This window comes from Eucyclogobius newberryi, unplaced genomic scaffold, assembly GCF_026437365.1.
Source record: "Eucyclogobius newberryi isolate DKJ021-1_F unplaced genomic scaffold, fEucNew1.0.hap1 SCAF_1, whole genome shotgun sequence".
In the NCBI taxonomy this organism is placed as follows: Eukaryota; Metazoa; Chordata; class Actinopteri; order Gobiiformes; family Gobiidae; genus Eucyclogobius; species Eucyclogobius newberryi.
In genome coordinates this window covers 4,613,699-4,627,967 of record NW_027315723.1, presented here as the reverse complement: position 1 = coordinate 4,627,967, position 14,269 = coordinate 4,613,699, and the positions used below count along the sequence as shown (strand labels likewise).

Sequence of the window (14,269 nt, the reverse complement as noted above, 5' to 3'; positions counted from 1 at the left end):
TTTAAAATGCCTTGACAAGCCTTTGGTGTCAATCATTATTGTCATATTACAAATAATTCACATATGCAGTATATAAGAGCTTAATAACAGTCATGTCGTCATGTTTTCTGCACTGAAATGGAGCAAAGGCCCATGGTCTATGTAGTTTCCTCGTTTTTTTACTACAAAACTATACAAAAACTATACTTACTACCCAATAAATTGTACCAATCAACGATAGTATTTTAACGTCACAACTTTCACAATAATAAGATAAGATACTCAAAGCTTTACATTTTATTATGAATTTACAATCATTTAGGTGGTGCTAAGCTTCTGGTGAATAAAGAGCTGAGTTAAAGGGTAAAGCTCTCGATTTACCGGTCGGTCTACGTTCTGCCCTCATCTATGGTCATGAGCTTTGGGTAATGACCGAAAGGACAAGATCGCGGCTACAAACGGTCGAAATGAGTTTCCTCCGCCGGGTGGCTGGGCGCTCCCTTAGAGATAGGGTGAGGAGCTCAGAGTAGAGCCGCTGCTCCTCCAGCTGAGGTGGCTCGGGCATCTGTTCTGGATGCCTCCTGGGCACCTCACACCGGGAAGAGGCCACCGGGAGGGACTCTGTCTCTCGGTTGGGGTGAGGGAAGTCCGGGAGTCCCTGCTTAGACTGCTTGCTGCACCCGCGACCTAGCCCCGGATAAGCGGAAGAAGATGGATGGAAAAATATAACACAGGACTGAGAAGCAGAAGAGTTAATTATTATTATTAGTTTATTTATCAGAAACAGGACAGATGATTGTGCCAGGTTATAGCAAAGTGGCTCATTTTCACCTGCAGTCCCTGGACAGGTTGATGTAGAAAATGGCGTTCATGACAATAAAATACAATAAATGTACAGTTAATATTTCAAGTTCGGTATATTAATTCACTCACTCACCCAGAGGGTGATGGTTCTGTAGGAGGAGGAGGTCTGACCAAAAGAGCTTCTGCATCTTTGAGCAGTGAACACTGCACTCTGCTCTGGGCTCCAAGCAACGAGCAACAAGTGAAGCACTATTTTATGTTTTGTATTTGTATTTATTTGTTAATTTGAACGGGGACAATGCACATGAATAAACATTTGTGTAAATAACTAAACCATGTAAATCTGAGGTCAAATATGTTTTGGTTCTATCATCTAAACATTTGATGGTTGCAAACATAGGCAAGGTAACGTGCTTTGCCCAGTGAAAGAACTGTAATAAACTTTGATCAGAGTTGGAACAAACCATGAACCCTTGAGTAAATTGTCTATAGCTTGATATCTTCGTTTCTTTCCATCCCTTCTCTCCCTCCCCCTCCCACACCCATCTCAGGTCTGTCGTGAGTTCCAGCGTGGTAATTGCGCCCGGGGGGAGACAGATTGCCGGTTCGCCCACCCCTCGGACTCCCCGATGATTGACACCAGTGACAACACGGTCACGGTTTGCATGGACTTCATCAAAAGTCGCTGCTCCAGAGAAAAGTGCAAATACTTCCACCCTCCTGCTCATCTTCAGGCCAAAATCAAGGCAGCGCAGCACCAGGCCAACCAGAGCGCTGTGGCTGCTCAAGCTGCTGCCATGGTGAGGATGTTTAACCACTTTATACAATAAGAATGATAGTGTGCTGATATTAAAGTTATATGTATGTATTAGGGCTGCACTGATTTGGGCAAAATTATTCTTATAGTATAGTAAGAGCAAAAATCCTTGTGGGCCGGTTGCAGCCTAACTTGCACCAGAGGATTTTAGGCCAGATCTGTGGAGAGGCGCTCGCTGCTAGAGTGGATGATGGATACTTGGATGGATCCAGGTAAACCAACAACCTCTCCATGGAGACAAGAAGGTGGAGAACCTTCCAGCAAACGGACATAGTGCACCCTTTGTAGTTAATTAAAATCCACAATATTGATCGATTGATTGATTTAATTGAGTTTTATACAAGTTTTAAACCATTGTTTTCTTATTCCAAAATTAGGTATCATTTCATATTTTTTATTATAAAAATTGCAGTTAGTTGCCACAAAAGTATAGTTAGTATAGTTTTCAATTTGTACATATTTTTATCATTTATTTTGCAGCCCTAATATTAATTCCAGTTCAGAGCTATTATGTATGGAACAATATGGCAGAGGAACATTATTATTGACTAATACAGTGATTCTCCTCTGGTTTGATTTGAATCTGATTATATTGTTTTTTCATAAAACTTGTATATCAGAAAAAGATGAGGAATATCATTAATATTAGTGATTTTGTCCTTGGTCTCAAAAATACACAATGCAATATAATTTGACTTGTTTCATCTTAAGGAAACAATAAAGCTCGATACAATATGATATAATTGAAAACGCTCCTACATTTCAATGGTATTTGGGTCATGAACCACCAGTTGAGAATCACTAAACTACTACTAATATGCTATACATAAACAAATTGAAAGGTACTTGGTTAATATGCACATCCTTATACAAGATACTGAGAAGATACGCAAACAATTTAGGCCAGAGTTCATTCATTTTCTCATCTTGCATTACTAAAATATGAAAGTAAAGTCAAGTAAATATTTTTCCTACTATTCCAATTCAAAGGACAGATATTCTGCAAAATGTACTCTTTTGAGGTTTTAACAACATTCTTACATTGTTCCTTCATCAAAAACATACCTGGAGTAGCAATTAGCTTCACGAACACTAGTTTGATGAACCCTGGTTATAAAAGCCTCCGCCTCCGAGCTTCAAAAAACACTCTCCTCAAAAACTGATGTTTTCTCAATCTGTGACATGGCTCTGAGAATCGTCTTTTACTATCTAATCACCATCAGTACAACTGTGTTCCGAGACCAGGAAGTAGATAAGATAAGATAAGATATTCCTTTATTGTCCCACATGGGGAAATTTCATTGGTGCAACGCAGGTAGATACAGAGGTAGATACAGAAGAACAGATCACTTATAGGAAGTCTGAAAAACACTTTCAGTAGAAGATCTCCTATAGATAAATAAAAACTCCCATAGACAAATAAATAAATAATACCATTGCATGTGATCACGACAGTAATTGCACATGAATATAGTAATAGTAATAGAGTAATCGTAATATAAGTAATAGTAATAGAGTAATCGTAATATAAGTATAATAATAATTATTATTATTATTTATTCATTTTTATTATTATTATTATTATTTTTAACCTAACCTGGAAAGTCCCATTGAGATGACTGATCTGTCATTTCCAAGCACAGATTATTCATAACATTAACACACAGTGAGACAATCACACAAAAAGGCCACAATACAGAATGGGCTCTAATTCTAACTCTATATTTATCATCATCATTACTACTTTGGTTTATAAACAAAAATAAAAAGCACCCATGAATTGATTTATTTTGTTTGATACTAAATGCACTTTTGAATTGGGCTTTTAATCTTCTCTACATTTTATTGAAACTACAAACGCGCAATCATTGATTTTAATTAAATGAAGGAGACTACCACTAAGACTTGGTTTGAAAGTTTGGTTTGAGTTAAGGAGTTAATTTTGACCAACAAGTCAACAATGCACTGAGGGGCCTAAAAAGGGTATTTTATCTTATTTTCTCTGGAGGTCGGCAGTTCTATGTTAATACAATGGGAAGAAGGATCATGTTTTATGGCGGCCCTCGGATCATCAGTGGTGAGGGAGCTGCATCCAGCAAATAATAAGATTGCTATGGCCTGTTACCGGGCTGTTAGGGTAACAAAGAAGATGAGTTTTAGGTGAAGGTGAAAACTGAGGCTGTGTAAACAAAAAATATCTTTACGCAGCTCAGAGTAACATAAAAATCTGAGTTCTGAGACCAGTTCCGCAGATTTAGAATGACTTTCGGATGAAGGTCGAAACGTCTTGATTTTCAAAACTCCAGACTGCACTTGAATCCTTTTCTGCGATACTCCTTTAAATTGATCATTCTTGCTGGCTCCACTGCAATCATAAATAATAGATTGTATAGTAATTATTAACAACAGATACATTTTGTGGATTTATAGTCCTCTTGAAAATGTCAGAAGAACAATTTGCTGTTTTTCTACCATGCTTTATTCTCAAAAGTGCTTGGTTTCCACACAGACAATGCATCGTCTCCCCATGTCAAAGAAGAGCTCTCAAATCACTGCAAATTGAATCAAGAGGAAGACGAGAGGCAATATCCTGGAGGGTGGAGGCTTAACCTCTCTGAGCTGTTTCCTCAAAATGTATTGCAACAATGCACTCTACAAAAACAGAATATCAAGTTAATATTCTAAATTCCAATAATTTGATCACAATTTGAGTAGTTTGTTCAAGTTTTGATTTATTTCGTTGGTCTGGTTTTTGTTTTTCTCAGTTTCTTTGCTTATTTATTTTAATTCCAAGAACTTTTAAGTATATGCGCAGCAGTTGGAGCTCTTGCTTCCTGGGATCGATTCCTGGGATGTGCGGGGCATTTCTGTGTGGAGTTTGCATGTTCTCCCCGTGTCTGCGTAGGTTTCCTCTGGGTGCTCCGGCTTGCCCTATCACTAAAACCATGTACAAACATGAGAGTGTGTTGTGAAAGCGGGGCAACGGGTTTACACTATGTATTTCATGTATGTTCATTAACATGAACTGTTCCAACCAAATAAATGAAAAATTAAATAGGATCTTATTTATATTCAAATCAGTCAGAAATGTATTAAAACAAGTCCAAATAACTAGACCTAATAACTAACTAAACATTATTACCGTTATTTATCCGGCATTTCTTTCATGGGATTGTATGTTTTATTTTTTTAAATACTTTGAAAATACATGCATTCTACTGTGAGCGGGGTCGCCTCTCCACAAGAAAGACCAGTTTGTCTTGGAGCTCTTAGGCGAGGTCTAGGTTAGGTGGTGGTGGCATGTGTCTCCATGTTGAGGGCCTGGTTCCACATCGTGGGGCAGAGGTCTGCTACTTAAGCAGCTAACTTCACTCAAACATAACAATGTTAAATCAAATTGACCTGAATAATACTTTTTTATCAAAAGGAATGTCTATTAATCCTAGGTTTGTTTCATTCTGAGACGTGGCTAAAGCTGCACTAAACACAAAACTACATCATCTTTATTGTCCACTTTTTCTGGGCCTCTACACCACGTTTTAATGTTTCACCATTTAATGCATTGCGTTTGGATAATGTTAGATTCATTGTGCACTGGTAATGAAACATTTTCAGTCTTGACGAGATTACCGTGCGTCAATAAACAGGAAACAGCTGTTGCTAACTTGCGCTAACTTTTTTTTTTTTGGTGAGCCCGTCGGCTCATCACATGCAGAAATCCAGTGATAAATCACAAGAGCCAGGCTTTGATGAGAAATTATGATTTTGTGTATATCTGTTTTTAGCATCTTGTTTTCACCTGAGTCTGCGCTCTCTCTGGTCCAATCACCTCACTGTGGTGTGTTGCTCCCCCTTAGCTAAAGCTGAAGATAGTCCGACCACTTTAGAAGCTACTTCCTCTCAGGGTCCACTTTGGACCCCTTAACGGACCGGTACGGTTCACTTGAGACAGTGGAGACCCTTTCAGACCGCACTAATCGGCTCCACCTTTAACTAATTGTAGTTTTACAGTTTTCACAGTGTAGAATATTAGTGATGGTTATGATTCAGTTTTACGAGGGCTGTTGAAACGCAGCAAAGACTCTTACGTATTTGGAAAGGCCAGCAGTACATTTCCACTGGCAGCTTTTGTGCTAAATGCTAAGTGCTCCTCTGTTGCATTCTTTAATACACAAAGCATTGTCATTGGCTCACTACATCACCAATACATCAGTAGCATTAATAAAATATGAAGGTAAGTTTGATTTAGGCAAGATATCCATCCAGCAGTGTGTATTTTCAAACTCTAAATGTCAATTACTAATGCTATTTTCAACCATTGCGGTCTCTATGGCTCCTGGGCTGTATTTTCATTTATTTTTCATTGAAGATGGCCCCGGTGTTATTAGTTGTGTCTACAAACCAGATTGGATAGGTCCAGATATACATGTTAAAAGTATTTATTGGCGTTAATGATGGGTTGTGTCCAATTTGTTTATTTCAAATTAATATTACAGATCTTCTCTTGTCTTTTCAAACCAAGCAAGAAGAGGTTAAAAAACAACTGCACAATTTGTCTGTAGCAATACAACACAATCCATTTTAACCTGTTGCAAATAACATTACCCATAATTCAACTGGTTTAACCCTAACCAAACAAACCTAAGTGCACTATATTATATTACAAATTACCTATATACACTGGCAAAATTGTATTACATAAATTAGATTATTCCATTGTATAGCTGTACATTTCGCTTGCAATGCCTTGGTCTCCTTCCTTATTGCTTGTTGTAAATCTATCTTTGTAACGAAAGAGTTCAATCTTTTTCATTTCGTAAACAGGACATACCATTAAGAGAAAGCCACATAGACACATTAAAATACAAGAATAATAACTTGTGCATGGAGAATATGGCTATGATCAAATACATGTCATTTTGAATGATATTATCATGGAAATTATCAGGGAAAGCGATATATAAATGCCCTAATTCATCATTTATTTATTTATTTACGGGAGCCATTTTGTTTTAAATGTAGCGATTCAAAACACACTATTAAAAATCAGATATACTACTATGCATAATAAATATCTACTCAAAATTAGTTTCCAGGTTCATTAAAATGCATTATTCCCCCTTTTTCTTTTTCTCTTAAATATCTAAATGAATAAATGTTTAATCCTGGGTTAGACCTGGTTTAGTACAGCTCTCATGGAGTGTTCCCGGCAAGAGCTTCATATTAGAAATCACTATGTTAAGTTAAAAATATATCATTGTTTTGGTCTGGCTAATACAATTTTGACAAAAAAATCCTCACATGGACAATAAAGTTATTCCTACTAAAAACATAACCAGAGTATCTTCATAGTATCTTGCCTATATTGACCAAGTACTGAAATGTAGTTGCTTTACTGCTTATATACTAATTGAAAAATAGCTCATTAAAAAACAACAACAACAACTTACTATTTTTGTTTATGTGCATGCCTATTGTTTGTACGTGGTTTAATACTTGCATTCAGATTATTTTTTGTTTTGTTTTTTTGTTTCTCCCTCCCTTTCTCACCTACCCACAATGCAATGCTGTGCCTCCATGGTCGCCCGCCCCGCCCTGCCCCGCCCCTCTCCTCCTCCGCCCCTCTCCTCCTCCTCCTCCTCCTCCTCTTCCTCTGCTTGCTGTCTGTTAAACGCTTGACAACCCAAACAAACAAACCATCATGCTCGCTGTGCCTGCTTAAAAGACACACTCCGCCGCCAAAGTACTGAAGCGACCCCTCGAGGCAACCGTAGACATGGTACTTTCACCTTTCACCTTTCACCTTTTCTTTTGCTTTTGCACGATAGCTTTACCGTAACGTAGCTGTACTAAGTGTGTGCTAACTGTGCTAGCCGCTCACTCGCGACACCCGATTTTTAAGTTGGCTACATGCTAATGCTAATTTTTGAACGTAGTCTTTGTTCATTGTCTTGTGCTAGTTACGGCTATTTCCATTTGAATGAGTTGTGCTAATGTCATATTTACAATTTACGTAGTGAAGTACATGACAGTTTTGAGCTTTATTATTTTTTGGGGGAAAATACTACATTTATTCATTATTTATGTCATCATTATTTAGCTTTAACATAGAATATCCTATACATCTACTATTTGTCATTAGCATGCATTTTCACCAATAATAGAACAAAACCTTTACATTTACTTGATACAATATGTACATTGTTTTTGTTTTACTTTTAGGCTTTTAGGCTTTTTTCAGCTAAGTGAATTGTAGTTGTTGTATCAAGAAGCCGTAACAGTCAAGTCATAGTTTTAATGCTGACTGAATTAAAGTTGTATTATTTAGTTCAGTATTTCCTCTTGCATTTGTACATAATCAAGCTAATCATCTAAAGGGGTAAATCCATACATTGATCCATACATTTCCACCTGATTGTAAATATGGTATTAACACACCTTCTTCAATTCTGTCTCCATTACCAGTCATTATTGTGCTGTGCTATTAACTCTTATCATGCATTTATTACCACATAATGCAACGGTTACTGACGTCTTTATTATGTGCATTTTTCTGTATTTTAGGCCTTTCCCCACGGTGTTCTCCAGCCTCTACCAAAGAGACAAGCGCTAGACAAAACCAACGGAGCTTCTTCATTGTTCAACCCAAACGTCCTGCACTATCAGCAAGCTCTGGCCAACGCACAGCTGCAGCAGCCCGCCTTCTTCCCCACAGGTAAACAACGTGACCTTATTTAGGGCAATGTCATACCATCTAGCACCACCAGGAACACCACTTAACCCAACTACAGCAGACATACCATCATTAGACCTGGTTTAGATCTGGTTTGAACACAGTTTAGTTGTGGGTGGGTTAGATCTGGTTCAGTCCTGGAGTAGTTTGCGTTCTGTAGGAGTTTATTAAATGTGATTTAGACCTGGTTTAGACCTTGGTTAGACCTGGTTTGGACACAGTTTTGTCCAGCTTTTGTGTGGTGTCCCTGGTCTGCAATGGCCAGTATCTATCAGGTGATTTAGACCTGATTTAGACCTGGTTTAGGCCTTGGTTAGACCTTGTTTAGGCCTTGGTTAGACCTTGTTTAGGCCTTGGTTAGACCTTGGTTAGACCTTGGTTAGACCTTGGTTAGGCCTTGGTTAGGCCTTGGTTAGACCTTGGTTAGACCTTGGTTAGACCTTGTTTAGGCCTTGTTTAGGCCTTGTTTAGGCCTTGGTTAGACCTTGGTTAGACCTTGTTTAGGCCTTGGTTAGACCTTGGTTAGACCTTGGTTAGACCTTGTTTAGGCCTTGGTTAGACCTTGGTTAGACCTTGGTTAGACCTTGTTTAGGCCTTGGTTAGACCTTGGTTAGACCTTGGTTAGACCTTGGTTAGACCTTGGTTAGACCTTGGTTAGACCTTGTTTAGGCCTTGGTTAGACCTTGGTTAGACCTTGGTTAGACCTTGGTTAGACCTTGGTTAGACCTTGGTTAGACCTTGGTTAGACCTTGGTTAGACCTTGGTTAGACGTGACTAAGCTTTAATGTTATCTCTGATTTATACATAGCGAAGGTCAAATTGACCTTTTAGACAGATTATTGAAGTCTTTTCGCTTCCTTTACCCCCCTGTAGCATCACACTGTATCTCCAGTGCATACAGCCATCTTAGCTTGCGTTAGCTCGTCAGCTTGTAGCACATGCTGCCCTTGTCTTTTCTCTGTATTTGTTAACGTTTCGATTGCCTGACCGCTCTTTGCCTCCTCCTGTCTTTGCTCTGTGGATGTCTGAGTTAAAATCCTGCTTGCAAAGAATAATGTTTTACTAACCACTGTTGTTGGACCCTGGGACATCGTCCCTCGCCACCACAGACATTGTCTGACTTCATCGCCACCACAGACATTGTCTGACTCCATCGCCACCACAGACATTGTCTGACTTCATCGCCACCACAGACATTGTTGATTCATTTCTCCCTGTGGCCCTCAGAGGCAACTGTTGTTGTGATTTTGGGCCTTACAAAAATAAATTGATTTGATTTGATTTGATTTGATTTGATTTGATTTGATTTGATTTGATGATTTGTTGTGCATGAGAGCGCTATTATTGTCCACAGATTCAAACTGAAATGGGCTCAAAATAATCAAATAGGGGGAAAAAACTCTTACCACCATGGGTAAATATAACTCATATAAGTATTCATTTTGACAATAGTAATTAAGTTTTAATATGAGCACTTTAATCTTCAGGCTTTCATTGAAATTTTATCTCACATTTCCCTTCTATTCAGTTCAGATTCAGATTTGTATCTCTACAGGGCGGAAAGATTTAAAAAAATATATTAAGCAGTATTGCAATTGTGGTTTGGCAGCATTAAGATGTGAACTGGCAAACTAATCCATGTTTTTACAGGTCTAAACTAGGATTAGCAGCTTTTAGACAGTAGTGAGACAGGATATTCTGTTGTCTGTTACTTTAATTGCAGCCTTTATAGTTTGCTCATTGCAAACATTAAAATTGTAAGTTTGCTCTATGTGGAATATCCAACACAAGCAGGTGGCAGACATTCCTCCAAAAACATTACATAGGATACCTTTATTTATTTATTACTCTTAGTTTTCATTCATATTTTACCCACAAAAATTGGTAGGCAAAATCACATTTCAGAAGTGAATTTTACACTAAGAATAACAACAACTGTTTACATATTATTGCAAAAAATACTAAAACGTTGACTAAAAATGTGTCAAACTTGGGCTGCATGTGTTGCTTCCTTCACAAGTGAAACACGTGTGATGGAGTGATATTGTGAGTGGACTGTGCCTGCTCCTGCCTCTTGTCTGATCACTGTTCAGCCTGATTGAATCTTGTGTGATGTTTAACCTTTTACCCTCCCCCTCTCTCTCCCTCTCCTTCTCTCCTCTCTGTCTCTCTTCATTCTCTCTCTCTCTCTCTCTCTTCTCGCTCTCCATTTCCCTCTCCTCTCTACACACTCATAATTCCTCTTTACACTTTCATCTTTATCTTCCTTTTCGCCTTTCGTTCATTCTCTCTCTGCTTCTAATTCCCTCTCCTCTCTCTCCTCTCTCTCTCTCTCTCTCCTCTCTCTCCTCCCTCTCCTCTCTCTCTCTCTCTCTCCTCTCTTCTCTCTTCTCTCTTCTCTCTTCTCTCTTCTCTCTTCTCTCTTCTCTCTCCTCTCTCCTCTCTCCTCTCTCTCTCTCTCTCTCTCTCTCTCTCTCTCTCCTCTCTTCTCTCTTCTCTCTTCTCTCTCTCTCTCTCTCTCTCTCTCTCTCTCTCTCTCTTCTCTCTTCTCTCTTCTCTCTTCTCTCTTCTCTCTCCTCTCTCCTCTCTCCTCTCTCCTCTCTCCTCTCTCTCTCTCTCTCTCTCTCTCTCTCTCTCCTCTCTTCTCTCTTCTCTCTTCTCTCTCTCTCTCTCTCTCTCTCTCTCTCTCTCTCTTCTCTCTTCTCTCTTCTCTCTTCTCTCTCCTCTCTCCTCTCTCTCCTCTCTCTCTCCCTCTCTCCTTTTGCATGCTCTCACAGGGTCAGTGTTTTGCATGACGCCTGCTAGCAGTCTGGGTAGGTCCACGCCTTCTCTCCTTAACTGTCTGTAACACACTAACATCGGGGTTCCCATAGAAACCATGCACAAAATGGAAGCATATTCATTAGAAGTGCATTGGTTGTAATTCACAAAATCTACTTTTTACACATTAAATCAGTCTTTATTCTTTAATTTAGCCGTGGTTAACCCCTATATTCAACTCTCTTATCCTTGTATTGTTTATTATTACACGTTATTTCATATTTTGCAATGTATAACTTTTTTTACCCTGATTTCTGTGCATATAAAAGCCATTGTGTGCTGAAGCAGCTTAATGTGCGTATGACAGGTTGTGACTTTATTTGGTGATATATACCTGTTGTAAATTGAAATGACATGTTTACACTAATCAAGTGGCAGTTTGTGAAGAAATGTAAAAACATGTGTTGAAAATGACAGAAAGTAGAGCAGAGTTCAAAAACATATTGGTGAAATCACACTACAACAAATACATGTGTAACATTAGAGGTTTTGGTCCAGTGCTGCTGGATATCAGTTGTGGTGTGATGTCATGATTTATAATCAGGAAGTAAAATTATAAACCTAAAAAATTGCTAAACTGGAATATGATTTTTTAGCAAAATCTTCAAAATAATATTGATCTGACTTGCATTTTAATAAAATGAGTAGTCGTACCTGTCATGGCACATGAAACCATAGCTGCATCAGACATAGTTTGTGTGGTACAGAATAGTACTTAGTAGTGCTGGGAGTAGTAATAGTTGTATTCTTTTGATCTTGATCCGTTTGTGACAGTGAGTCTTGTAAACATCTCATTTGTCTTGGTTAAGGTTTGTTTACTCTTTTGAGGGTGTATGCAATTCAAATATACAATATTTACAATAATATTATATATAAATTACCTATACGTATTTGTGTCTAAATAAAATCTAGATAACGAGGTATATTTATTGTCCTGGGAACCCTGACTGTTTCAACCATTTTCTGTTTAAAATCAATTTTGTCCATCCATCTTGGGTGTTCCTTTATTCCTCTTAACCATCTCTGTCTATGATTTAAAATGTATAGTACTAAAATGTTGTATCTTGTAGCGTAACATTAGCTCCTGTCACTGTTGTGTTGTGCCGTGTCATTGGGAAATTTAAAATCTGTTTTCCAGAGAAATTCAAAATGAAGCTTTTGTTTTGGCTAAAAGGGATGGCAACTGTTTGACCAATGATATCGGAGAGATAATATAATTATAAGTGGTTTACAAACAACAAAATATATATATAATATATATATATCATGTATTAGTTCAGGTTATCTATAATTGAATAGCTTTTATATTTGATATGCTAGTTATTTTAATCACAGTGAAGTCCAGGGCTGCAAAGTCTATAGTCGACCATTAAAGTAAAGTGAAGGTACTTTCTGGAGGTGGCATCCAAAATGAAAAAAACAAAACAACCCATACTTTTATTTTAGTCTATTTTTCTTGGCTATAAAGTAATCATAATCGGCTCAAAAAATATGTCAAAAGACCTTTAATAATAAAGAGCATTAGTATATCACATGTAAAACACAATATATAAAATATCTCATTTGCATCAATAATACACCTTATCATGAATTCAATTATAGGTGATTTTATTGCACATATATATATATATATACATACTGCTTGTGTCCATGAAGATGCACACGTTTAATGTCATACTATGGAACACTCTCTGCAAAGCGATAACATCTCCGTGGAGACGCAAAGGTCGTGGAAAAAGCTACCGAGCGGCTCTTTCACCTTTACCAATGCCTCATTTTTTCTCTGAGAAAACCAAAGAAATATTCAGCAAAATTTCCTTAAACCTGTGATTGTAACCTGCATTTTCCTTTTTTTTATTATTCCTCCTCCCTCACTCTTCTCCTTCCTCAAACACAAACACTCTCTGTCTCTCCTCCGCTTTGCATTGTAATTGGTTGCATGCCATCTCTCGACTCCTTTTATATAACTAACGGTTGCTTGCTGGCGTGTTCTTTTCACCATCTCCCAATAAAAAAAAAAAACAAAAAACAAACTCGCCTCCACCGCTGTCACCTCCTCTTGCCCCCTTCTTATTTTACTTTGCCCCCATTTTTTGGCCCATAAAACCTGAAAAGTGCCACTGATGTACAATGCTCCTCCGCCTGCTACTGTCTCGGCAGCATCAGCTCCTGCAGCCAGTGTCCCCTACGCAGCCTCCACAACAGCCAATCAGGTTTGCTCTTTTACGGCTTTCTCTCATCCGCCCGACAGCTCTCAACAAGGACTCGAGGACGGGCCAAAAGACGAAATGAAGTTTGAAATTTAAGATTAAGAAGTGGAGAAATGTAATGTTTGTTGTATGCAACAACTAATTAATGAACAAGAATATGAATTTCATCTACAGAAAGTTCAAACAATGAAACTGTCATTTGTTGATAAAGGACAAGCAGATGAAGCGACATTCAAAATAAGCAGAAATAAGATGGTTGTTTCAGTAAATGAAAAACAATCTGACTCTTTTGATTGATTCTTGTCATTTTATTCCAGTGGTAAAGATAAAAGCCATTATATTTCCTCTATATTCCACCAGTCCTTATTGAGAGCTCCTCATTTGCAGTTGTAGTAGTTTGTGTATGTGTTGCGTCACTTCCTGGTTTTGTTTTTGCATGTATTTTATATTTTGTTTTGATATTTATTTCTATATCTTCTTGTTGTTGTCGTCTTAAGCCTCTCCATTCACAGCAAAGGTCCTCATGTGTTAGCGCTTGTGGCTACGCTAAAAACAACGCACAGCCGAGCTCTCACCGCAGCAGCCGCGTCGCTAACGCTAACATCCTCTTCTTTTAGATTGGAAAAAGGACAGGAAGACACAAAAAAAGGATTCATAACATGTTTTAACTGCAATTTGCATTTCACAATGTTTGTCGAGTACATGTTTTGAAGAACGATGTGCTCAAAAGGGTAATGGGGATTTTGAATACATTTCCGCTGTAGTTAATGTAGGAGTAGGAGCGAATTGACCGTTTGATTGTCAATAGTATTCAACAATTGTGCAAAATTGTCGCGTTTATAGAGGAGTAGACCACAACACGACCAAGTTAAAGATGAAAAAAGTCAAATAAAACATACTGTAGTG

At 38.1% G+C, this 14,269-nt stretch overlaps 1 protein-coding gene across 11 annotated transcripts in view; it reads left to right on the top strand.

The window, feature by feature from the left end:
* The window catches only part of mbnl2 (muscleblind-like splicing regulator 2), an 81,703-nt gene that overhangs the window by 59,979 nt on the left and 7,455 nt on the right, over positions 1-14,269 (top strand). For 2 of the 11 annotated variants that reach the window (XM_072442261.1, XM_072442322.1), the window contains exons 5-8: positions 1,335-1,583; positions 7,326-7,379; positions 8,165-8,315; positions 11,111-11,146. In XM_072442261.1, coding sequence (XP_072298362.1) covers positions 1,335-1,583; positions 7,326-7,379; positions 8,165-8,315; positions 11,111-11,146 — 490 coding nt within the window. Of the gene's footprint in view, positions 1-1,334; positions 1,584-7,325; positions 7,380-8,164; positions 8,316-11,110; positions 11,147-13,268; positions 13,367-14,269 lie in introns of all 11 variants that reach the window. The other 9 variants (XM_072442729.1, XM_072442401.1, XM_072442884.1 and 6 more) reach the window with 9 other exon arrangements.